The sequence below is a fragment of the Acipenser ruthenus genome, chromosome 4 (genome assembly GCF_902713425.1).
Source record: "Acipenser ruthenus chromosome 4, fAciRut3.2 maternal haplotype, whole genome shotgun sequence".
Lineage (NCBI taxonomy): Eukaryota > Metazoa > Chordata > Actinopteri > Acipenseriformes > Acipenseridae > Acipenser > Acipenser ruthenus.
The window spans coordinates 19,303,780-19,329,352 of NC_081192.1; the positions used below are offsets into that span (position 1 = coordinate 19,303,780).

The 25,573-nt window shown below is 40.5% G+C and overlaps 1 protein-coding gene across 3 annotated transcripts in view; it reads right to left on the minus strand.

Moving 5' to 3' along the window:
• Nucleotides 1–1,761: 1,761 nt before the first annotated feature.
• Nucleotides 1,762–25,573, minus strand: part of LOC117400324 (chromodomain-helicase-DNA-binding protein 7-like) — a 72,226-nt gene continuing 48,414 nt past the window's right edge. For 2 of the 3 annotated variants that reach the window (XM_034000114.3, XM_059022165.1), the window contains 16 exons: nucleotides 21,485–21,644; nucleotides 20,300–20,389; nucleotides 19,038–19,141; nucleotides 17,554–17,683; nucleotides 17,389–17,461; nucleotides 17,215–17,272; nucleotides 15,081–15,306; nucleotides 14,585–14,793; nucleotides 13,572–14,276; nucleotides 13,283–13,443; nucleotides 12,160–12,387; nucleotides 11,501–11,944; nucleotides 5,259–5,486; nucleotides 4,967–5,107; nucleotides 4,697–4,801; nucleotides 1,762–4,348 (listed from right to left, as the gene is read on the minus strand). In XM_034000114.3, the coding sequence (XP_033856005.3) occupies nucleotides 3,353–4,348; nucleotides 4,697–4,801; nucleotides 4,967–5,107; nucleotides 5,259–5,486; nucleotides 11,501–11,944; nucleotides 12,160–12,387; nucleotides 13,283–13,443; nucleotides 13,572–14,276; nucleotides 14,585–14,793; nucleotides 15,081–15,306; nucleotides 17,215–17,272; nucleotides 17,389–17,461; nucleotides 17,554–17,683; nucleotides 19,038–19,141; nucleotides 20,300–20,389; nucleotides 21,485–21,644 (4,058 nt within the window). In that variant the 3' untranslated portion in view covers nucleotides 1,762–3,352. The remainder of the gene's footprint in view (nucleotides 4,349–4,696; nucleotides 4,802–4,966; nucleotides 5,108–5,258; nucleotides 5,487–11,500; nucleotides 11,945–12,159; nucleotides 12,388–13,282; nucleotides 13,444–13,571; nucleotides 14,277–14,584; nucleotides 14,794–15,080; nucleotides 15,307–17,214; nucleotides 17,273–17,388; nucleotides 17,462–17,553; nucleotides 17,684–19,037; nucleotides 19,142–20,299; nucleotides 20,390–21,484; nucleotides 21,645–25,573) is intronic. The other variant, XM_059022166.1, reaches the window with a different exon arrangement.

The following is a 25,573-nucleotide window of genomic DNA, read 5'->3' on the forward strand; positions in this document are numbered from 1 at the left end:
AAATAGGAGAATATCTTCACCCAGCTTTTCCAGAAGGGTCTTGTAATTTGACAGGCTGAGGTTGCTTTGAAAGATATTAATTAATCCATTATTAAATATAAAAAGACAGGGGGGCTCCCGAGTGGCGCTCCCGGTAAAGGCACTCTGCATGGAGTGCAGGATGCGCCCTATAGCCTAGAGGTCACTGGTTCGAGTCCAGGCTATTCCACTGCCGACTGTGGACGGGAGTTCCCAGGGGGTGGCCCACAATTGGCCAAGCACCACCGGTGTGGACGGCTGACGTTTTTCTTCGTCTCTCCTGACTCAGCGCAGGGATGGCAGTGGTGAGCCAGGTTGAAATAAAAAAAATAAATAAATAAAAGAAATTGGGCTTTCCAAATTGGGGAGAAAAAATTGGAGATTCCAAATTTAAAAAAAATAAATAAAATCAAGACATCCATGACTGCTTTCTTTAAAAGCCAGGAAATAAAATATCTGGATTTATTCTGGTATTTTCATTTTAGTTCTACAGAAAATAAATGTAAAAAACCCTGCTGGCATTTCAGGAGTAGATTTTTTTTTAAAAAATGGATGGAAACCCCTTTTCATGACAGATTCAACAGGACAACATTTTTAGCTAAATTGTTCTAGGTTTAGTGTTCAGATGTGTGTCACTGATGTTACACACATAAAAATATTACATTTAATTTAATTGTAGCATGTAGTGCTCCTTAGAAATACTAATCTGATTGTTGTTAAATTTGTAATAGAAAATTGCAAGTTTGAAATGTTGTGCAATGATGCAGTGACAGTTGACAGAGGTGTGTCAAGAAAGACATAGCAATCATGGTGACAGCACTTGACAGATTCCAGCCAAAAACCAAAACCCTTCCTTTTGCTTGAAAAAGGCTGGTGCTCAGCACTTATGCCTGCTGGTCTATCAGGACTCACAAGGTTAAAAGCGGTTTATTACTGCTGTCTGAAAGTAGCAAGGTTCAGACACAAGCAGAGCAAAGTGCCATCAAATGCATTAAAAGGTTATCTTTCATGCAGTCATGTACAATTCTTTAAAGACAATTAAATCAAGGCTCCCATTGCCAAAGAAAATATAAGCATTACCAGGAAGGAGTGCACAGGCAATGCTCCTAAAGTATGTATTTTATATGGCAAGAATACCTTTGTATAATGAAATCCATAAAGCTTACACTACAAGCATATGTATGGGTCAAGACTTTGGGATATCTTGGGGGAGGGAATACATTACAGGTTTGATAAGAGTATTTTGGCATGAAGCCCCACCTTTGATCCAAAGAAAACTTAATGAAGAACTATACAGTAGTCATGAACTACATGGTCGCCTTTCTTAGATTGAAGGTTTTCTACAATCCTTGTATGTTTTAGTTTACTCAAGTGACTTCCATGCCTTGCTTTGTTTGAGATGTATGGAGCACAGAGGTACGGACACCACTGGTCATCACCAAAATCTTGCTGGCTAGTCTGCTTCAGGGAAACCTCTTTACCAGCTTTACTTGATATACGGCTATTAGAAAATTCAGGACAGCAGAGAACTCAAGGCTTGGAGCTCTGCTTTTTACAAAACAAAATATTCAAGGTAATTAAAATAGCAAAAAGAGGATGTTCGATTCGAAATATCCAGGACTGTAGGAAGGAAAGTTTTAGAATTAAACACACACCCCAAAACTGATTTGCAAACCAAGATATCTCTGAAATCCATTTAAAACAGGTTCAGGACAAGAACAGTAAAAATGAAAGCCAAAAAAGTTTATTCTCCAAGCACTTTATTCTGTGTGTAGGTAAGCCTGTTTTACATATTTACATCACACATGCAGCCACATACTGATTCACAAACCTGCAAGAGTGTCCAATGCTCCTAGACTCAAGTACTGCAAAGCGTTTGTGGGCGGGGAGTTATGCAAAACTTCCCTTTTATCATCTTTACATAGAGAGATTGCATCAATAGTGGCTCCAGAGCAGAAACTTCACTTCTGTTAATGAAATCCAAAAGCTTACACTACAAGCATATGGCATGGTTCAAGACTTTGGGATATCTGAAGAAAAAAAAACAGTATTTCAAAAACTATTTTTCAGTAACATTATTGTACAAAGAAATCTATTCCCTTAAGGTATTTAGTATGATGCAGGAAAAAAATAAAAAAAAACACATTAACTAGACTGATGCTCAAAGCAGTATGAATAACCAGTAATATATTGCTCTTATGAAAACGATTATTCCCTTGCCTGTGGTGTGAAACCCTTATTGTCTTCACTTCTTGTCTCATACATACAAGAAAGAGGGATCAGAGATGCTTTTAACAAAACACTACTACATTTAATTACAAAGAGGCTAGATCGCTGAATGAGTTTCTAAGAAAAGAAACCTATATAAAGACCATACATTCTGATTTGGTTTCCTAGACGAATATCAAGTCACTTTTATTAAAAGCATCATTACTACAGTTTACAGCAATTTACATCTTATCATACATGATAAACAAAAAACCATCACAACAAAAGAAAAAAAAAAAAACATTTACAAAGTCATGTCTGTAAACTTCAAGGCTAGTTAGAATTGAGGTAATGCTGTTTAGCTTTGTGGCTAAAGTAACAAAGTCCTTTCATTAGGAGAAATGTACCTGATCATTTATTTATTTATTTATTTATATACCAGTGCATTAAACAATGAGATCAATTGACTGTAGTTTTTATCTTATGGTCACCCGTCAGGTGTGTTATTCGGAGAACAATCTAACATTCAACAGCTGCCTTAGTTATTGCTGCGCCTCCAGGTCGAGACCTTCACACTTCTGTTTAGATTGTCAGTGTGTGAAACTCAGTGTCAGAGTCTGCAGGCATGATATGTATGAATTTCATCCTGATCTTAACAAAAAGTTGTTAAAAAAAAAAGTTAGTTAAATATACATCTTCATTTTCCTTTTCAGCAGCAGTTACTTATAATGCCGTTAAACTGTACACCACTGGATTAAATTGCTGCTCATCAACATAATACCAATGGTAAGGGAAAAAACAGCAGAGCATTATTATGACATTTAATTTCCTAAAAGATTTTCAATTTCATTACTGTCCTAGGATGACAAATAATGCACTGCACAATACTTAAGGACCACAAAACACCTTAACATCTGTGCAACATGTTCTTGTTTTTGCTACATGTTAGACAGCTTTGTTTGTTTTTTGCTTTAAAAAAAAAAAAAAAAAAAAATGCCAATAAAGCCAAAATACAAAGGCTTGGCCATTTAATTGGCATGTAAACAGTAGGACTAACCAATTGTCAAAGTTTAAAACACTTCTTTAAACAGTGAAGCAGAAGGAGTGGGAAGCTCAGGTGCTTTTTTTATTCATCGTTCACATCCTCTTCCACCTCCTCTGCACCGTCAAGCGAATCCAGCTCCTCACCCGGGCCCAACTCATCCTCCAACACAGAGGAATCCGCAGTTTTGTTCTGGCTCTCATCCGTGTCACTGTCTTCCAGGGCGTTTACCCCATCTTCCTCCTTGGTACCAAGATTGGCATCTGTATCAGCTTCTTTATCTTCTTTATCCTCGCTTCTACCACTGCCGCCCATAGCATTCTGCAGTCCAGCCAGTGTGGCCTGCGAGAACCCATGGAGGGAGAGCCCTCCCAAGCTGGGGGGAAGAAACATTGAGGGGTAGAAGAGACCAGGGGCCATGGAGGACAGCAGGAATGGGTTAAAGGCTAGAGGGTTGGTGGACATCGCAGCAGCTGCAGCGGTGGCTGCGGCTGCAGCGGTGGCTGCAGCTGCAGCAGCAGAGCTGTCACTGTTTGTTTCACCAGAGACCTGACATGATTTGTCAGATTCCTGATCTTCACGGTCTTCATCCTTCTTCTCTTCAATCTTGGATGTTCCATCCTCTGTCTCCCCCTGCCCTGCAGTGGAGGCAGTGCTGGAAGCGGCTACTGCTGCAGCAGCCAGGTTGTTGTTGAAAAGCCCACCCAGTCCAAACATGTTGGGTAGCCCTGCCATGCCAGGTAGCATCAGTGGCAGCATGGCAGCTGCATGCTTAGCATCACCTGTCCCTCCCACAGAGGCTGTGGCCAGGCCAGACGGGAATCCCATGAGGCCGGCCAGCTGCAGGCTCTGCAGGTTTTGAAGGTTCTGCAAACTGGTGAGGTCCATCCCTGCAAACAAGCTGTTCATCAGCAGGGGATTGATGCCTGAAGAGGAGGCTGTGGCAGCTGCAGCCGCAGCAGCATGTGCTGCTGCCTTGGCAATTTCACTCTTTGGCCTTCTCCCTCGGCGACCTGATCCTTCCTCTCGCATCACCGGTCCAGTAAGAAGGCGGTCAAACATGGACTCTGGAAGAAAGCCCTGTGAAAAGGAGAAAACACATTTAAAATGTACAGTCAATAGTGGATAAATCATCCTGAACCTTCCTCTTCAGGAATTACTCAGCCTTGCAAGCTACAGGAGATCGTTGGTTAGAAGAAAACAAACAAACAAACAAACCACATAATTGGTAATGTTTAAGAACTTCAAATACAATACAAAATAAACATACAAAAGTTAATTGGCACATTCATACATGGTAACAGCAGCACACTATGTTACTTTCACTGACCCCAATTAGCACTTATCTTGGATTACCTAACACCACCTTAGGAAAGATAGTTCAAGATAAGTGTAAGGATCTGTGAATCTACCCCTATGTATACGCACCGACTGCTTTACGATATCTGTCCAGTCAGGAGCAATTACAAATTCTGGATTTTCTTCAAGCCATCTTGGCAGGTCCTTCATTGGAGGTGCCATAGCTCCACCCATCTACAAAAAAAAAAAAAAAAAAAAAACCACCACAAAAGTTTGTCTCCCAGCATAAAATTAAATCACTCATTTACCCTGAGTAAGGGTATATGTAATTCATGCCTTTAGGGCAAGAATTCTGAACTACATCCAAACTACATCAGAAGGTGACCAGTCACTACATACCTTTTTGCCATTCCTGCGGTTTACTACAGGCACCCTCTCCTCTCCAGTCAGGGTGTTAATATCTATCTTATTGGGGTTTCGACACCGATGTCTCTTCTGCTTCGGCTTTTGAAACGGAGACAGAAGTAGATCTTCATTCTTCTGTAAGAAGCAAAAAGTTGGCTTTAAAAACCACAAGTAGAAAGTTTTAAACTGCAGCAGAACAGATTTTAGGTCAGATGTTCACCATCCAAACAGTTTTAATTAAACACTGACCATGCTCAGACATGCACATGCTTTTTAGTTTACTTACTGGTAAATAACTTGGCATGTCAACAGTGTAAGTGGGGTGCTGCTTTAGCCATTCTACCAAGTCCTTGTTTTGTGGAGCATCTTCTCCCACCAGCCTGGTCCCATCTTCCAAGTTAATAACTGGTATATGAGCATTCGGGTCCAATTGGCCAGGGGATGGAATGTTTCTCAGTGGTTGTGGTGGGGTCTGCACTCCTTCCACAAAAGCTTTGGTCACTTCTACATCCTCCTGCAAAACAGGAAATAAATGGCTTGGTTTATTTGTATTACTCTACCTCCCTCTAATGCCCTGTCTCCTTGTGCTAGCATTCAAGACCTCTTCTCAAACCTTTTAATCTGTCAACAATCCTTGCCTCCTGTTTATCACCTGCATCAGACTAACCCACCTTTTGTACCGAGCCCCTCACTGCACTCTTCTAATCTAATTTTGTCCTGTCCTTAATCCCCCTAAATCCTCTTATCTTTATTTATTTCTTAGCAGAAGCCCTTATCCAGAGCGCCTTGGAGTTGTTACAAAATATCACATTGCAAAGTATCGCATTGCAAAATATCACATTGCAGATCAGTAGTAGAATACGGCAAACTATGGAGCAGTTCAGTGCATGTACAAGATGATGCAAGTACTGGTACAATTGGGTGACAGTACATCATAGGTCGAGAGTTGAGGTTTATAGATGCTGTTATAGTGTCTTATAGTGTCTTGAGAAGGCACCGGAATGTGGTCAGGGACTGAGCAGTCCTGATATCCGTGGGAAGGTCGTTCCACCACTGAGGGGCAAGAGAGGAGAAGGAGCGGGGTCTGGGGAGGTACAGCTAAATCTGCCAGTGGTGGAGGTGGCGAGAGGGGGTCTAGGGAGAAAAATAGTCTGAAGATAGAATGGAGCAGAAAGGTCGAGGCAGCGATAGGCGAGTACAAGAGTTTTGAATTGTATGTGAGCAGCGATAGGGAGGCAGTGGAGGGAGCGGAGCAGCATGGGAGAAACGAGGAAGGGAAGAGACAAGGCGGGCAGCAGAGTTTTGGATGAGCTGGAGCGGACGGACAGCAGAGGCAGGGAGGCTGGCCAGGAATGAGTTGCAGTAGTCAAGGCAGGACAGTACCAGGGCCTGAACTAAGAGTTGCGTGTAGTTGGTGAGGAAGGGGCAAATTCTGCATATGTTGCTGAGGAAGAAGCGACAGGAGCGTGCCAGGTTGAGATGTGCCAAGAGTAGGAGCAGGAGGGGTCGAGGGTAACACCGAGGTTCTTGATGGATGAGGAGGGAGAGAGGGTGGATTCAAGAGGAATTGAGATTAGCAGTGGGGGAGAAGGGGTGTCTGATTTGGAGAGGTCGAGTTCAAGATGATGCGAGTGCATCCAGGAGGAGATGACCGAGAGACATTTCCTTAATTTGTGATGCATCCTATTCCTACAAGTATTTTATTATTATTATTTACTTCTTAGCAGACGCCCTTATCCAGGGCGACTTCCAATTGTTACAAGATATCACATTATTTTTACATACAATTACATTATTTTTTACACATTTTTTTTACATACAATTACTCATTTATACAGTTGGGTTTTTACTGAAGCAATCTAGGTAAATTACCTTGCTCAAGGGTACAGCAGCAGCGTCCCCCACCTGGGATTGAACCCACAACCCTCCAGGTCCCTAACCACTACTCCACACTACTGCCCAAGTACTTCCTAATTTCCCAACAAATTCTTTTAAGCCTTATTATTATATTCCTATATTTGTACTGCTTTATAATAAGTGGGTGTCAAATACAGGGTTGGCGGATTTTTTTATTTTTACAATCACTGATTAGTCATTTTTTTCTTCCACTACCTTTTATATATTTAAGTAAGACATGAAAAGCATGTTTATAAACCTTTTATTAACACACAAACACCTTACTCTTACTGTCCATGAACTAAAATGTGTACCGAAGTTTATACAAAAAGGCCTAATTTAAAATTAAGCACTTGTAGTTCTCTTATCAAGTAATTAAAGTGAATACACATTGTCCAGTTTTGTATGTTACCCCTGCCTGCTAAGGATCTTTCTGGAACCTATTTACTTAAACAGAAAATAAAATCTTTGATGTTTAGTTGTTTTAGAAATTATTTTATAAACAAATGTCACAGGCCAATATGACCAGAGATATTTATCCATGTAGCTTTGCATATAAAGAAAATGCTTTCAATTGTTTTTAGAATTATTATTATTTATTAATTTGTATTAATTTTTTTATTATTATTGTCTGAAATTGGCTGTACCTGTCTGAAGACATGATCCCTACTAGGCTTAGGTTAGTAGAGACTGATACAAAAGTCTTCGTTACAAAAAGGATCTTGCTGCTCTAGAAAGAGTGCAAAGAAGAGCGACCAGAATTATCCCGGGTTTAAAAAGGCATGTCGTATGCAGACAGGCTAAAATAATTGAATCTATTCAGTCTTGAACAAAGAAGACTACGCGGCGATCTGATTCAAGCATTCAAAATTCTAAAAAGGTATTGACAATGTTGACCCAGTTTTTTTACACAGAGAATTGTGAGGGTATGGAACCAACTCCCCAGTAATGTTGTTGAAGCTGACACCCTGGGATGCTTCAAGAAGCTGCTTGATGAGATTGTGGGATCAATAAGCTACTAACAACCAAGCGAGCAAGATGGGCCGAATGGCCTCCTCTCTTTTGTAAACTTTATGTTCTTATAATTCTTAAATTCTGCACTATCCTCCAACTTATTGTTGGATCATGATCCAATTAAAATACCATACACCTCAGTTTATTACTTTCTAATATGTCGTGTATAAACAAACACATACCGCATTACATAATGGAGATTAAATTAAATCACATAGCTCGTGTCATATACAGCAAACTAACTGCAGCCCTGGCCAGCAATTAGCGTCCTTAAAACGCAAGGAGAAGTTAAATATTTCATATCAGAAAACGCTTTTCCCATTATCAAGGATTGGTACTGAAAACACACATTGAAGATTAATGTAAAAGCAGGGAATCTCATCTTGTAATTACACATTTTTAAATCGGTACCTCCCCATTTTAGGTGATAACTATTTCAGCTTTGTTTTTTTTTATTTTGGTTTTGTTTATAAAGGACACAAACATGTGTTTGATTTATTTAAATCACCATTTTAGTGTTTGGAGCATCTTTTGTAGTATGTTTTGTAATTAATTTTATGTTAATTCACAGAATCTGTGTTGAGCCATTTTCACTTGTTGTGCGTGTAGGGGAGAAGGGCGTTCCTCTGAAAAGGGGCAGGACTGACTGTGATGTGAACCAAACACATAACAGATGGAGACTATTGCCCGGTGGTGTAAGGATGTTGGGGTAATAGTTAAATCTATTTTTGCACTGATGAGGTTTTAACCAAATCACAGGCCAGGATTTCCAACCACTGATTCACACACACGCACAATTGAAAACTTGACACTGATAAAGGATGTATTGAGTGTAAGAGACAAGATTGTGCTGATGCAATTCTTAGTGAAGTGTGAAAGGGAATTTTCACTCTTATGCACATTGAAATGAAGTTAACATGACAATGCATGATGCAATAATGATGTGAATGATGTAATAATGGCCATGATTAAACTCCAGAAAGCCATTTTAGAAGGCAAAACATCTACAGTATCCACCACTTACACCGTAAAGGGTTATTTCGGGCAGCTGTTTATCGGACAGACAGCATTTGCCAGTCCCATTGATTTTAATAACAAAGGCATCGTTTATACAGTGTTAAGCATGCAGTTTATTTCGGGCAATCACTCTTACTATTCCACCAATCAGCTGTTTTCACCTCGTTGCCTTGCCATTCACATAGATTTCAATACAAAAGGCAACACTTTACTGTAGTAAAAGCTTGACAGGTTGATCAATCAGCTGTTTGCACCTCGTTACTGAGCAATTACCCCTGTACTGTACCCTTGGCTATTTAATCCCTGTACGCAGTGTCTGGTTTATTTACAGTTTGAAAAAACAGCACTGACTGCAACAGCAAGCAAGCATGGCTGGAAAGAGAAAAGCGATGAGCATCAGCACAAAAATTCAGTGGAAATAAAACGTCTATTAGATGCTGTGTGCTCGCTAAAGCATGCTTGGAACTCTGTCAGTCAGCAAACAATGCAACGTTGCTTCAAAAAAGCTGGGGTTTCTGTAGAGGAGAGTGCTGACTAAAATAAAAAACAAAACTCTGACACCACCACAGGGATGCCAGAGGAAGAATACTCATCTGTGTCACTTTGGCGACCAGGACATTCTACCTGAAACAGACACCGTTTCAGGTAGAGCTTGTAACACTGCGGCGTGCTATGGAGCAGCATCAGGATATAGAGCTGAATTGGGATTTTTCTGGAAAACACTGAAACAAATTATACCATCCATCGCTTACTGCGGGTAATCATGTTAACACAAACATGCCCGTTCTACGTGGTGGTGACTGTAGTTCACATTTAGGAGGATGCCACAATGATAAATGCATGTGTTTTTTTATACATTCATTTCAGATTGAGTAATTTGGTTTGGTATGTAACTTCACAAATTTCCATTTGCAACATCAAGAACGTTAAATTTACAGTACTGGGAGGTAGAGCTACAACTATGGTACTATTAATTAGTCCCTCCAGGATTCCGCAATCGTGAAGAAAAAAAAAAAAAAAACACACAGAATTTGCTCTCCCATGGAATTAAATTTTTGGCAAAAAAAAACAAAAAATGAAACATTTGCTACCTACTATCACACTGCATGTCATGACTACATACATGCTATTTCTAGAGTGAGAAGTGTGGCGGGGTTTCAGTGCGAGCTTTAGTTCAGCCATGGAGAGATTCCTAAGGCCATCGGTGAGCTCCGGAAACAAATCTAAATTAGCACCGAATATAACGGCAAAAGATAGAGAAGAAATGCAAAATGCAAGTCCAGTTTTTCCAATAACTCACCGTCATAGCTTCTTTTAAAACGGCAGAAGCCTGTGACAACAACCATGGATAGACAAACAGTGGCTACTGAATAAAGGAAGATTATTATTATTAAAAAGGATTTCATAGTTTAGTCGCAAGTTCAAAGTGAAGCGTTGTTCTGTTACTCCTTTGTGAAAGCTCAGAGAAAAACAATTAGGACCTTGCTTGCACTCCTTATGCTGCAGGTCCTGAAAGATGTCATTCTAATTATATATGGAAATACACACATCTGTTGTTCATGGTGTAGTAACATGAATGCTCAAAAAGGAAGGGGGCGGCAAACTATATTAGGTATTATCCAGCCAAGGAGTTAAAGATTTTAACGCATCAGGAATAGTGCATGAAAGAACTGTACAACGGCACCGGAACACAGTTGTATACATTTGCCAATAAATACAAACAGGAATCTCAAAGCATTATTCAACAATTTCTGGTCCAAGGAGACAAATCTAACTTCCCCAAAAATGGACCACAGTATGCTGAGAGAAAAAAAAAAAAAAAGCCTTCAAAAATGAAGAAAACCTTGTACCTACAGTTAAATGTGGAGGTGGTTCAATCATGATATGGGGGTGTTTTAGCAGTTTACGGACTGGAGACAATGTGATTGAAGATTGACTGAATGCAGTCATGTATCAAAATATTCTACAAAAGTACAATGATTCTGTCTGCTAGTAGGCTGATTGGCAGACAGTTAATCTTCCAACACGTCATCGAACCCAAAACAGCCAAGTCAAATCTGGAATTCTTAAAGAAAACGAAGTTTTCTGGAATGGCCTTCGCAAATTACCAGATGCCAATCCAATAGAAATGTGCTTGACTGATCTGAAAAAAAAAAAACAACCTGTATCCCATCTATGAGCTGAAGGAAATAAATATGCAAGCCAGATGGGCCCAGATTTCACTAACAAGATATAACACCGGTTAAGAATGATCATAAACATCACACGAAATACTAAAACAAGGGTGCCAATACTTTCCATGAACAAATACCATTAAATGAAATAAGTTTGTTTTTTGATAGTGTTAATTACTAGAAATGGTGTGTGTTTTGCTTTTTGCTATATTAAAAACTGGTTGAAGTTTACTAAATGCTTGCCCTTAATCCGTTACCTTGAATTGTGGTATAATAAGCATAGTGTGCCAATACTTCTGTCTTCGACTGTGATCGGAAACTTGGGACACACACACACACAAGTATTTAGGCTCCTCACATTCCACAGGAATACTCTGTTGACTATTAGTGTGGATTCAATACATTTGCCCTTGTTTACTATACTTACAGCACTTAATGATGCCCTCTTGTTGGCCAGGAAAAGTAGATCAAGACCCTCAACATTTTTCCTCCGGCCTCTCCTCCTCTTCATGGGTAGGTCCCCATCCAGGATGGAGCCATTCATCAGGTGTCTGGTGGGTGTGCCTGAAAAGCCAGCTTGCAGCAACTCCAATTGAGTTTTAAAGGCATCAGGAGTAGGGGTGGAGGCATTGGGCAACAGAAACTTGGAAGCAACAGCAGACAGATTTGAGGTAGAACCAGTTGCCTCACAGAATGCCTGTGATAAGTCTACAGCTTTGTCATGGCTCTCTGAGGCTACGTGGGATTCTCGTAGCTGGGCCACCATCTCCATCAGATTCCTCCTTTTGACAGCCCGCTCGGCCTCGATTTCAATCTTCCTCCTTCGTCGCCTGCGCTGCCGGGGAACTGGCATGCTCAGTGCATCTTCCTGCTAAAAAAAGAAATTAATAAAAAAACAACAAATCATTAAAACATGACTATACAATGCCTCCTTTCATTTTAAACAAGATGTTTATAATATTAAGCCAGTAAAATATATTCCTGTTATTACTTTGAAAGTAAACAAAACCAAGTATTAAAACTGCTATACTCGGCTGAAAACCTTGTTTGGTAACATTTTTGTACATCAGAGCATTTCAGTCTTGCCTTTGAAATCTGTGGAGACTGTGCAATGTCCTCACTGCCACTGTAACTGGCCTGGCCCACCATGGAGAGCTCAGCAAAGCTCCTCCTCTGCAAAGGGCTGTCCATAGCCGAGGGAGTGTAGCCAGGGAGCAGGCCTGGGAAGTCAAATAGCTGACGCCTGTTAACAGGCCACTTCCCCTTCACCACTGTCTCACAGACATTATCCAAGCGATTGATCATTACCCGGTCCTGTACAGCAGAGGGGGAAAGATTAGAAATAATTTTCAGTAATGAGCAGTGGAACATCTCCCGATGGTTGATAAATGAGCGCCAGGCATATTTCACCAAGATACCATTTCCTCTGGAAAGCATAACTGGGAAACCATCTTTCAGAAGGGGGTCCTGCTAAACCCAATTGTATGGCTTAGTAAGAGGTAATGTGACTTACCCCCAGATCAATGACTGTACTGGGGCATTAAAACAAACAAACAAACACACACACACACACACATGGGGCTCTTGGCTCCCAGTCTTGTGTCAGTGCACAGACTACAACATAACTAGGTTAAAACACTTCTGTCTGTCCAGTGTTTTAGATTACAGCCAGCGAGTTAAATTAGAAGTAATTATGTACATGGTCTTTAACGGTACTTTGTCCAAAAGCACTAGAGTAATCAATTTCGTACTAGTATTTGAACAATATTTTGTACAGTATATTCAGTTACATTTGCCACTGAAATGCAAGTCATTTCACTTACTGTAACTGCACTGCTGACTTCCTGCATTGTCTAATACACTAAAAATGGCCTCCACCAAGGGGATACCTAATGAACAATTTCCTTACACACCCAGTAGCGCAACAAGAGTACACTCATGCATTTTCAAATCCCAAGATAAATGTCCTATTTGCAGCTCCTTTAGTTGTGTTCTGTCTGTACTCAAAGAAAAATAAGCTACAAGCAAATCAAGATAAATGCGTGTACAGCATGTTCCACAAAAAGGCAAGTTATTTGGGTTTCCCCATTAAATAACGCATTCCAGATGGTCACATTACAAAAATATGGGCAATTTTAAGATCCTATTTGCATAGGTGATATGGTCGCTTTCCAGTTTGTGGGGCCAAAACAGTTAATACAGTACTAACCTTAGGCCAGAAGGAAAAGGAGTAAGATCTTTCTTGAAGAATCTGAGCCATCGATGTTTCCCCATCTTCGGCGTAGAAACCATCTCGAGTCTCATCGCGAGCTGTGCTAAGGGATGCATTGCTCTCCTCATCAAAGTTCTTACCCTGGGAAGCCACACCAACTGCAAAAGAAACCATGCCGGTTAAATATTAAAACCAGTCCAATTCCCACACCCCACTATTTTTCGGCAGGAAAAAGGGACAGGGCTTCTGGTTTAATCCAATAGTGAAACCCAGTCATTTGAAATACCTTCAGCTTGGGAAGATTCCTCAGATTTATCATCATCCATCTTATCCTCATCTTCCTCTGAGCCCTTCTCAGAGATGGATTTTGGCCCCAACTCTGCAAATGCTTCTGGGCCTTCTGGGGCGGTCTCTGTTTCACACGTCACTTTGACAGGTGCAGATTTTGAATCTTCAGCAAACGCCCCCTCACCATTACTTGCTTTTTCTTCATTCCCCTTCTCTTCTTCCTCCTTTGCCTTTGGAGATCCTACTTCAGTTTTATTCTCATCCAGTTCCAGCACCTCAGCCCCCTCTGGCTTTATGGTCTGGTCCTGGTCCTCTTCCTTTTTGCCCTGGGAAGCAGGTGTAGATGGAGCCAGCAAAGGGGTCTGGCTGAGTAGGGGAGTGCCGCTAAACTGGCCACTGCTTTTGTTCTGAGCAAAGTTTTTGTGGGCCTCCAGGAAGGAAAGCTCAGGGTCGTTCAGGATATGGTAGTCTGTCCTGCTTACTCCATGCTTGCAGGCACCCATCAGCAAGTCTTTGTCGTGGCGGCCACTCTCCCACCACTCGGGAAGGTCCAGGCTGGCCTGGCACAACTTGAGACGCTCTTCCAGCTCTGGGTGGGGAAGGACCTGCTCTCGGATTTTCCTCATGAGCTCAATGCGGTACAGAGTCCTGGAGGCACGCTCCTCTGTGATAGGCTCAATTATAATTGTGGGATCTGGTGGCTCTGCAAAATGAGGCAAAAAAGACAAAAAAGTTAGCACTCTTTAAATACTTCAATATTTCACTGCTCAGCATTAATTCTTCAAAAATTGACAGGTTTTAACCCCCCACCCACATGCATAAGCTTTATGAAAACAGACTAACAGAAACTTTCAATTTCTTTCATAATGCATCTTCAGTTTACATTTAACAAGCTCAGTGGTATTTAGGAAAGAAAGCAGATCAATTCTAAAATGTACTTTGTTTAATGGCACACATTTAAAAACAAAGCGGTGGGGGTGAGGTGCAACATTTACAGTCCAGGAAACTTGCCTTCATCAGATTTCAGGGCCATACGACACACCCTTCTGCACATAGCCACAAAGGAGTAGAAGTACTTCTCCAAACTATCATCGGTCTTCTTATCTAGTCGAGCAAAGGCTCGGAACTGGTTCCAGTCAAACTGCTGCTTGTTGGCATCATACATAACACCAAATGTTGACACCACACGATAGAAATCAGCTTCCTCTCTCCTGGTCCACCTGAAATACAAAGAAATAGACACAAGCTTACTAAACAATTGTAAAAAAAAGTCAACATATTAATACTGGTTACTTTGGGCCAATTCAAAACAAAGGTGTGTGTGTGTGTGTGTGTGTGTGTGTGTTGTGTGAACATTTCCACCTTTAACCTTAGATATATCAACAGCAGTTTTGTCCTCCTTTACATATGCCCTGGTATTTTGCAAACAGAATGTTAAAGAACTAAATAAATAAAAATATCCCCAGGACTGAACTTCCAGACTTTCTCCCATAACTGAGTTTCTTACTTTTGACGCCTCTCTGTTATAATGGCTTCTCTCTCTGCTTCCAAGGCTCTCACTTCCTCCCTGGGGCGACGTCTCCGGCGGTCAGTCTTAGTCATGGCTTCCTGTCTCATCTGCTCCCTCTTGTAGCACCGCTGATAAGCTGTGATGAGGCGCCTCAGTCTAGTTGTCAGGGCTGAAGCACTGGGCCAGTACAATTTGCCAAATTCAGCATTTTCTCCTGATTTTCCTGTTCAAAATAATTTCCAAAAATTAGTAAAATACTCCAATAAGGCCCCCCTGTATCATTGTCCTTGCAGACCATTAGTTTAGTATTTTCATATTAATTTAAAACAATGCTACCAGTAAAGCTATAGGATTATCGCTTCAGCAATAGGTACCCTTTGTTCAACGCACATTGGAACTGCTGACTTAAATAGTTTTGACAGATATTATCCAAGGGAAGTACCACCCTAGCATTTATTACAAACCCCCAAGGTTGATAATTGCCTCACTGAATAGAATGCCTGGGGAATCCAATAGAAATATGTTAAGCAACCTTTGGATTTTGTTAGGAACCATCACACAGAACATTAAAATAAACCAAGTTAAATCCAGGAACACCAATTGTTTACTTTGTGCTGACATTAGATTGTTCTAAGCGATTGTTTAATTTGCAAAAGATATGGCGTTTATGTGCCGACCTCATGGCATCCTAGTTAGTAATTTGTTTTTTCTCTCAATAGACATTTAGTGTTTTGTGAGCTACATAGTACTGCTGTATTTGGTAAGTAAGTTTCCTGGATGAAATAACATTTCTGTTGCTCACAATTAGCAAAATACAGTTATCAGGGTTGACTCTTATTTAAAAACAATAATAATAATAATAATAATAATAATAATAATAATAATAATAATAATAATAATAATAATAATAAATGTTTTATTTACACTTTTGATTTTTCAAATTATGGAAAAAAATATAGTACCGTAGCTCTGCCGCCAAATACTGTAAATGTAACAGTCGTAAGATGTTGCAAATGGGGTTTGTGAATAGTTACCAAATTAATTTATCATTGTGGCATTACAATTTACATCATTCTTGCATCACACATTGTCATAACTACATTTTAAATGTGCATAAGAGTGAAAATCCCCTAATGCATCACCACAGTCTTCTCTTTTACACTCCAAATGACACATCCTTTATCAGTCAAGTTTTCACCAATTTATTAAGTGTAATATATATTGTTTGTTAAATCTCAGTGGTAGATGGTCAGATATCACCTGAAAATGATTATTTATTATTATTTATTTCTTAGCAGACGCCCTTATCCAGGGCGACTTACAAATGGGGAGTTACCAGTTACACTTGTAATTACAAGATGAGATTGCTTTTATATTTATCTTCAATCTGTGTTTTCAGTACCATTGATTATCATTGATAATGGGAAAAGCGTCTTCCGATAATCTGAAATATTAAAACTTCTCCTTGTGTTTTAAGGATGCTAAATGATGCCCAAGGCTGCAGTTTGCTGTATATGAAACAAGCTATGTAATTAATTTAATCTCCATTATTATGCAATGCGATATGTATGTTTATATGCAAAATATCAGAAAATTAAATACTGTATACCTCAGTTTATAATTATCATAATTATATGTTAATTTTAGAACACAAAAATAAGTTGGAGGATAGTGCAGAATTTTAGAAGTATAACTATGGTACATAAGAGAGGCTGTTACTTGCAGGGAAAATTAGTCTCTACGAACTGAAGCACAATACAGATTTTTATAAGCCCTTTTTACCAACATCTCTTCAGACAGGTACCACCAGTTTCAGACATAATAATAATAATAATAATAATAATAATAATAATAATAATAATAATAATAATAAATTGAAAGCATTTTCTTAATGTATGCAAAGCTACATGGATAAATATCTCAGGTCACATTGTCATGAGGCATTATGTTTGTTTACAAAATAATTTCTAAAACAGGTTTATTTTCTGTTTATAAAGTAAATAGGTTCCCGAAAGATCCTTAACAGACAGGTGTAACCTACAAAACTAGATAATGTGTGTTCAGGAGAACTACAAGTCCTTTGAATAATTGCCCACCATGATAGGCATCAATGTTATTTTCTCACACTCACCTGCATTTTCAGCATCCATGCTTTCCTCTTTATCATCCAAAGGAGAGTTTGCAAACTCCTACAAAAAAAATTACAAGGATGAATAGAAGCTCCCATATGGTGCTTGGGGGGGGGACGGGGGATGGGGACAACATGTTTTTCATGTGTAGTTTCATAAGAATTTGCTACACTTACATCCATTTCATCCTTAAAAGGCATTCTGGCTGGCTTGTATTCTGGATCCTCGTCTTCTCGGTCAAAGTCTCCCCTAATCATTTTTAAAACCACAAAATGACACACTGATCAGACAAAGCTTGCAAACAGAATTCAATGAATGAGTGCATTGTGGCACTTGCTTACCCATCAGCACCATCGGCCATCATGTCGGCGCCTCTCTGTTCTGCAGCGATGGCCTTGGCATCAGGCATCCCAACTCTCTCCAAAAAATAGAGAGCTGGGTCGGCCCGCATAGAGTTGTACTTTTCATATCCTGGCAAAGACCAAGAAGGAGCCAATCATTGACTGCACATATGTAAATCGTTGTATATTGTAAAAATTATATTAAAAAAGGTACATGTAAATATTTGTATACTACAAATCCTCTACCTGCAATGATATAAATGATTGAAGGTTACTACCCCTTTGTTAACTTATATGTTGCATATGATTGACGACACCAAAGTATTTTAGGGGGAAAAGCCTTAGGGGATTATGTCTACATCACTTTAATTTACTCTGTGACAGCTTACAATTGTAGCTATATTTACAATTAAACCAAATACTGTCATTTAGTCAGCCATTGGCTGTTCCATAAACTTCAATAGCAGAGAGCACAACCTTGACTTGAAGGGACAAAAAGTGTAAACAGAGCTTAAAATAGATGAGCTGTGAAGTACAGAGATTTTAAAAGGTCATCCGTGGGACTGCAAAGACATTTCTTAATTACTTATATTGATGGTACTGTATTCCAACATCAGTTTAGCCTATAAATATTCTCAAAACAAACATTCCTTTCAAAAGCCAAGACCAATGTTTTTATTCAAACTACAAAGCATTTTACTACATGATTTGCAACCCCTCCAAACACGGATTTCAATACAAATCGTCATTCTTTAAAAAAAGAAAATTCCAAACTGGCCAAGTAGAACAGATTTAAAATGGCAGATCCCAACAGTGCATTGCAGGAAAATGATTGCCAGACAGGACCAACTTCAGCTGCGCCCATGAGCAGCCAGGCCCCCCCCCCCCCCCAAGAACATCACATTTCAATTAGGATTTATACTGTGACACATTGTTTATAACCGCTGTTGAGCCTGAAGCCAAACTGTAATCATGAAAGGGTTTATAAGCTATCATTCTTTCCTGTAGTCGGGCCGTGCCGCTGAGAATTCCTCCATGACCTCTAGTGAAATGGGATTATGATTAGGAACGGCTTGCTGTATATATCATGGCTGCTACACATCGCAGCCCTTCAAAAGTTAACAAGGCAGCTTCCCACTCCGGGGAACGGGGAGGTCTCGGTGCTGACATTTTGTGAAATAGTGCTTGTAAGAAAGCCCACAAGGCACTTGTACAGATTAATAGCAGAGGTTAAACCTACTATCCACTCCAACACAAGTTGGCAAGAAAGGTAGCAAAGGCTAGAAGCAGGAAAGCATGAGCAAAAGTCTTCTGACAAATACTGCAGACAAACACTTTTGCTTATTAAAAACCTTGGTCTTCAAGTGTGGTAGGATCATTGATATTTGCACATCTAGTTTAAACTGAAAATCTTAAACTAAACTCCTTACAATATATAACCTTAACAAAATGTATACCTTAAATATAAAATAGTTTTCACTTACCATGTTTAAAGACTCCAATGAGGAGAGATTTATCTGCTTCTTTATCCCACCAATCAGCAGGCAGTTCAGCATGGAATGGCTGAGGAATCCAAATGTCTATTTCACTGAAGCCAAAATCAATAACAACAAATCAATCAAAAGACAGATCACTTCATTTGCTGCCCACGTCTAGTGGCTCGATTATAAAACAAACTAGCGATGCCTTTATATTATACGTAACACACACAGGTCGCAGACAAAAGTATTGGCACCCTACACAATATAAGAATTCAAGAAAGCATGTAAATACAAGCATTTAGTGAACATTTAGCCACTAATATGAATTAGTCAAATCACCAGAAAGAGAGCAGATGATGGTCAAGACATAGACTACTGATTCACATTTAAGAAAAGTATCCATAACAAACCACAGCATAGGAAATGGCTACAGAGTAGTATCAAAAGAAATATGGAATACCAAAATCTACGAGCAGCTAAAAAAAAAAAAATCTCCAGATTAATAGCCAAGGAGTTAAAGAAATATTTAAAATCATCAGGCATGACAGTGCACTAAAGAACTGTACAAAAGGCACCTGAACAGAGTTGCATGCACGTAGACCTTGCTGCTAACCAAATTTTAAAGAAACCATAAAACAAACCATCGGAAATTTGCAAAAAAATATGGAGACAGGAAAATTCTCTGGCCCAGTGAGACTAATGGTCCCCCCAAATATGGACACTGTTTAAAAGAAAAGCCTTCAAATTAAGAAAACCTTGTACCTACAGTTGAACATGGAGGTGGTTTGATCATGATATGGGATTGTTTTAACTGTTGAGGGACTGGCAACAAAGTGATTAAAGACTGTATGAATGGAGCCATGTATCAAAACAAACAAACAGTCTATAAAGTACAACACGACAGATTTCACCAAGACGTAACATGCTGCTTAATCATAAAATGTCTGAAAACCACAATAAAAAGCAGGACACATGAAATACTAAAGCAGGGGTGCCAATACTTTTGTTACTAGAAATTGTATACTTTGTTTTATTAAAAAGTGGTTAAAGCTTTACTAAATGCTAGTCTGTTATACTTTTGTCTGAAACTGTGTATGTAATGTATATAAAGCTTAGGATTTTTTTTATTTTTTACACAAAGATACACCCATTATAACATTTTATACAAAAATAAAATGTTAAGTCATTTAATGAAACAAGGCCATGCTTTTTTGTTTTATACTTATAAGTTGAGAGGAGGGGAGAAACACAATGAATCCACTAACCTTGAATCTGTGCCCTCCAAGATATTGTCTGCCTGGTCACCGATAACTTCTTGCATGAGATAGTACAGCATGCGGACTCGCAGCAGGACTCTAGGGAAGAGGGGGAGAGAAAGTTCTTAACTTTGGGACCGTTTGCCAACAGTAGCTTTTGGCATCTGCTGCAGTTCATCCATCATCCTGCCAAGGCTGATTAGCCATGCTGTATGGTAGGCTTGAAGCATGACAGATGGTGGCACATAATCACCTCTGTGTGGTGCTTTTTGCTGGCTTCTCACAGGTCTGCCTGGCAACCAGTTTGCACTGCACAGAGCGGAAGCGAACAGAGCCCAAGCGCATTTAATTTATTTCCACCTAATGCAGTTTGTGAAGTTTGGACACGTCCTGCCAGCACCTCTAAAGTACCAAGGCAAGTTTGTAAACAAGCAAACAGATGGCTGGCAGCAAGTGTTCTACTTCATTATCTCGTAACATTTCCTCAGCTGTTGCCCGATTCCATTTTTGGAAACACATCAGAAGTTGTAAAAAAAAAAAAAAAAAAAAGGAGGTCCTATTTTAGGTCCTCTGCAGAAGCAGTTATTGATGCATAACTCACCTCCTAGTATCCATAAGTTGCTTTGGATAAAAGCGTCTGCTAAATAATAATAATAATAATAATAATAATAATAATAATAATAGGCCCACGACTGAATGGGGTGATCCTTCAAGGTGAGATTTGTGGAGAGAATTTTGCATGATTTGAGGAAACTCCCCCAGTAACATGCACGGCTACAGGCAGAGCAACAAGTCCCTTTCATAACCACTAATTCTACTACAACCTCAAAACACACTAAACATATGAACACACAAATAAAAACCCAAACAAATTACAATTAAAAATGGTTGTCTCTGTAAATAGTGTCAAAAGGAAAAAAATCTTATATAGAGTGAACTATCGCTCATTCATACAAGAGAATATTTAGTTTCAGACTCCCTCCTCTGGGATCTTAATGTGTAATGAAACTAATGCTGAACTAGGGAATACCTTGTTAAAATATTACTATATTAGCAAAGCCATAATTTTGAAGCTGTGCTAAAAACAAGTACCAAGACATTCCCTGCTGAAACAACAGCACAGCAAACCGCTATTCTTCCAGTTTAAAAAGAGTCTGAATTACGGTGGGGGAACAAAAAAAACACACCACATACTTGTTACAGTGGTGTTTCAGGTGCTTCTTGTAACTATCCTCCTGGAAGAGTGCGTCAGGATTACAGGTTGCCAGCCAACCTGCCTTCTGTAGAACAGGTTGAGCGGATTGGGTTTTAACCTTCTTTCCTTTGCGGCCTCTGGGCACTGGAGCAGACAGCCCTGTGGGTAGAGTAATTTATGGAGGGCAGCACTTGTGAGAAGAAACATTCCTTCTAGCTGTGAACTTGCAAGTATCAGACATTAAAACATTCACCTTATGAAATAGTATCCCAATCACAACCCACAAACTACCACTGCTACAGGAGTTAATGAAAACATACCTAAAACCACTACATACCACTCTCTATATCTCTATTTATCTATATTAGGGCTGCCCCTATTAACAGATTAAATTGCACCGATTAATTAACACACAGAGAGAGAGAGAGAGAGAGAGAGAGAGAGAGAGAGAGGAGAGAGAGAGAGAGAGAGAGAGAGAGAGAGAGGAGAGAGAGAGAGAGATGATTTCCATTACATGAGAGTAGACGTTAAAACTTCATGCCGATTTGAACTCTGCTCTCTGTGTCTCCATCCATTTTTGTTCCCTTCCATATGATGATGTAGATGTCCTTCTGTCTGGTGTTGATGGCTGAAGTGTAATGCTGGCTCCAGGGGTCGGCTTATTTGCTCCCTAGCGCATCAGCACACACAACAGCTGCGATGCTGGCTCCGGGGATCAACCACAGTGCGGTCTCCCAAGCGCATCAGCATGACAACTGTCTGGATTGAGCAAAGTATGGTACATCTCTGGGGTCTTCAAGTGGGCACCTTCCATCCTCGGTGTTTCGTCGACTAGCCCACAACACCTCAAGAGAGCTTGACTGTGATTCTCGCGGCCCAGCATCACCCCCCTCCGTCCCCCACTCAACTCAGCCCAGCTTACTTTCCCATACATCAGCGTTTCTTTCTTTCTATTGTGCTTGAGATCCCCAGCGAGAATCTTTCCCTCTCAACCACAGCCAGTTGCTGCTCCTCTCTGCTGCTTCAGATAAGTTCTTCATTGTGCAACGCAACTCTTGGCCACTGAACCCGACGTCTGAGAAACCGGGTTGTAGAGTGTGCCACAAATTCAACAACCCACCTCCACTGGGTAAACCCGGACTCTCCATCCTCGCTGTTCCGCTTCAGCGGCTATTTGAGCATACCGCAGTTTCTTCTTCTCATACGCCTCATCTACAGCATCCTCCCATGGCACTGTTAACAAGACGCGCTAATCCAGACCACAAGACAATATCTGGTCGAAGGTTAGTGGTGGCAATCTCAGGTGGAAAAATAAGCCGGTGGCTAACATCTGCCAGCATTTTCCAGTCTCTAGCAGCTTCCAGTTGTCCTGGGCGAGGATTGGTTTTTACACCTTTTCTTGGTGGTTGCTCTCCTGGGCGGAGGAATGTTGTCTTTTTTGTGTAATGTTTTGATGGAACTGGTGGCAACTTATTGGTCATGTTACGCTTGTCTTCCAATGCTAAGGCCAAACATCGCAGCACCTGGTCATGGCGCCAAGTAAACCATCCTTCGCTAAGAGCCACCTTACATCCTGTCAAAATGTGCCTTAATGTTGCAGGTGATGAACACAAAGGACATGAGGGGTCCTCTCCTACCCAGAGGTTTAGGTTCTGTGGTGATGTGATAACAGCATATGCTGACCTGATGAGGAAACTGATCCTGCTCTGTTCCATTGACCATAGGTCTTACCAGCCAATCTTGCATTGTTCCACACACTCATCTCATCCATTCTCCCTGCTTGGCCTGGGAAATGGCCTTTACGCACCTCATCCTCTCCTGCTGCTTTTGCACCTCGTTGACTACCAGCTTCCTCCGTTGAGCCTGGGCTGCCTTGTGCCATGTAGGAGGAGCTGAACTGAGACCAAGACCCCCTCTTCCAATTTGAAGGGCAGCCTTTGCATCCTCCACAGCTTTCTTTGCCGCCCACTTTCTTCCAGTTTTCAACACAGGTGCTGCCACCCTTACACATTTGTCGCGTGACTCTACTAAAGTAATTTCCAGTCTGACCTTGGCGCACTTAAATTCCTCGGTTAGAGCGGAGACTGGTAGCTGCAGTATTCCTTTACCATAAAGTCCCACTCTGCTGAGGCAGCATGGAACTCCCAACCATTTCCTGATGATTGAACTGATTAAAGCTTCCAGCTTTTCTACTGTTGTCAAAGAAACCTCGTACAGTCAGTGGCCACAGCAACCTCAGCAGTAGACCAAACTGGAAAGCACCAGAGTTTTAGTTTGCCTGGTAAAGCGCTGCTGCCTATGCTCTTCAACCCTTCCACTGCTTGTCTAACTTCTCCCACACGAACTGCGTCCTTCATATTCCCGTCGTAACATCTCCCAAGACTTTTCACTGGCTTCTCAGACACTGTTGGTATTGCCTCACCATTAATGAAGAACGTTTTATCTATTACTTTACCTTTAATTAGAGATGCTCCTTGATTTAGTGGGCTTGAATTGTATTCGTGCCCATTCAATGTTATTGGTTAATTTGCCCAAGAACCAATTAGTGCAGGCTACTGTTGTAGTCTTGGTTGTCATGTCATCCATGTATACTCGAATTGGTGGTAGTCGCATTCCAGAAGCCAAGCGCTCTCCTCCCACTACCCATTTTGATGCCCTAATTACTTCCATTGCCATGGTAAAAGCCAGTGGAGAAATGGTGCATCCTGCCATTATTCCAACTTCTAGGCATTGCCATGTAGTGCGGAATTCTATTCTGAAATTGCAAATCTCCAAAGTAGGCTTTCACTAAATTTGTTATTGTCATTGGTTCACTGAAAAAATCAAATGCTGCCCAAAGTTGTTCATGTGGCACTGAACCATATGCATTAGCCAAATCCAGGAATGTCACATGGAGCTCCTTCCTCTCCTTTTTAGCCGATTGAATTTGTTGCCAGATCACATTGATGTGTTCTAAGCATCCTGGGAAACCTGGAATGCCCGCTTTTTGTATTGAAGTGTCAATGAAGCAGTTCTTTAATAGGTCAGTTGACAATCCCTGAGCAATAATGCTGAAGAAAATCTTGCCTTCTACGTTTAATAGGGAAATAGGACGAAACTGACTGATGCTTGTATAATCTTTTTCTTTAGGTATAAAGACTCTACCTGCTCGGCGCCATGCTCTTGGTACAACCTGTTTTTCCCATGCCACTTTCATCAATTTCCATAGGATTCATAGAAGCACTCTTGTACACTGTACGGAACTCCATTAGGCCCTGGAGATGATGAAGCCCTTGCTTTTTTCACAGCTCGCTCTACTTCTTTCCACTTAGGTGCACAGTCCTCCATTTGGTATGCTGGTGGGATGTCTGAAGGAACTGACATATGCTCCTGCCTTTTTGAATCTGTATATGTTTCCTCCAAATCTCTCTCCAACTCAAACTTAGATGCTTTTAGTGTGCCATTAATCTCACAGGTGAATAACTTAACAAATTTGAATGGGTCTTTTATAAAAGTTAGTTCTCGTACGCTCCTTTTTGTAGCGTTTCCGTAGGCGCTCAGCTCTGCGCAAAGTTGCAAGCTTATCTTTTCTTACCCTTTGTAAAAGATTGAGTCCCTCCTTCTGACTTTGTTCTGCTCTTCTCCATTGCTTCCTCAGCTGTCTCCTTTCTCTAACTAAGCTTTCAATCTCCTGCTGCCGTCTAGACTTTCCAGGAATAGCTTGTACTTTTTCCTTCCTTTTTTCAACTCCAAACCTCTCGCTTCCATATAAGAACATAAGAAAGTTTACAAACGAGAGGAGGCCATTCAGCCCATCTTGCTTGTTTGTTAGTAGCTTATTGATCCCAGAACCTCAAGCAGTCTATTTTGAAACTGCAGTACTGGTGTCAGTTTCCATCCCACTTCTCAGACCACGTGTGACAGGGTGGCTGTGCAGTGACGTCAGGTCAGAAGCAGGAAGGAAACTGCAGATTCAAAACAGACGCTGCGCGCGCCGTTTATTCAAATACAAAAATAAATAAAAAGTTCAAGCAGAAAAAGACTATGCTCGCAGAGCAAAATAAAGTTTAAAACAAAACAAAATCACGAACACAAGATACAAAACACAG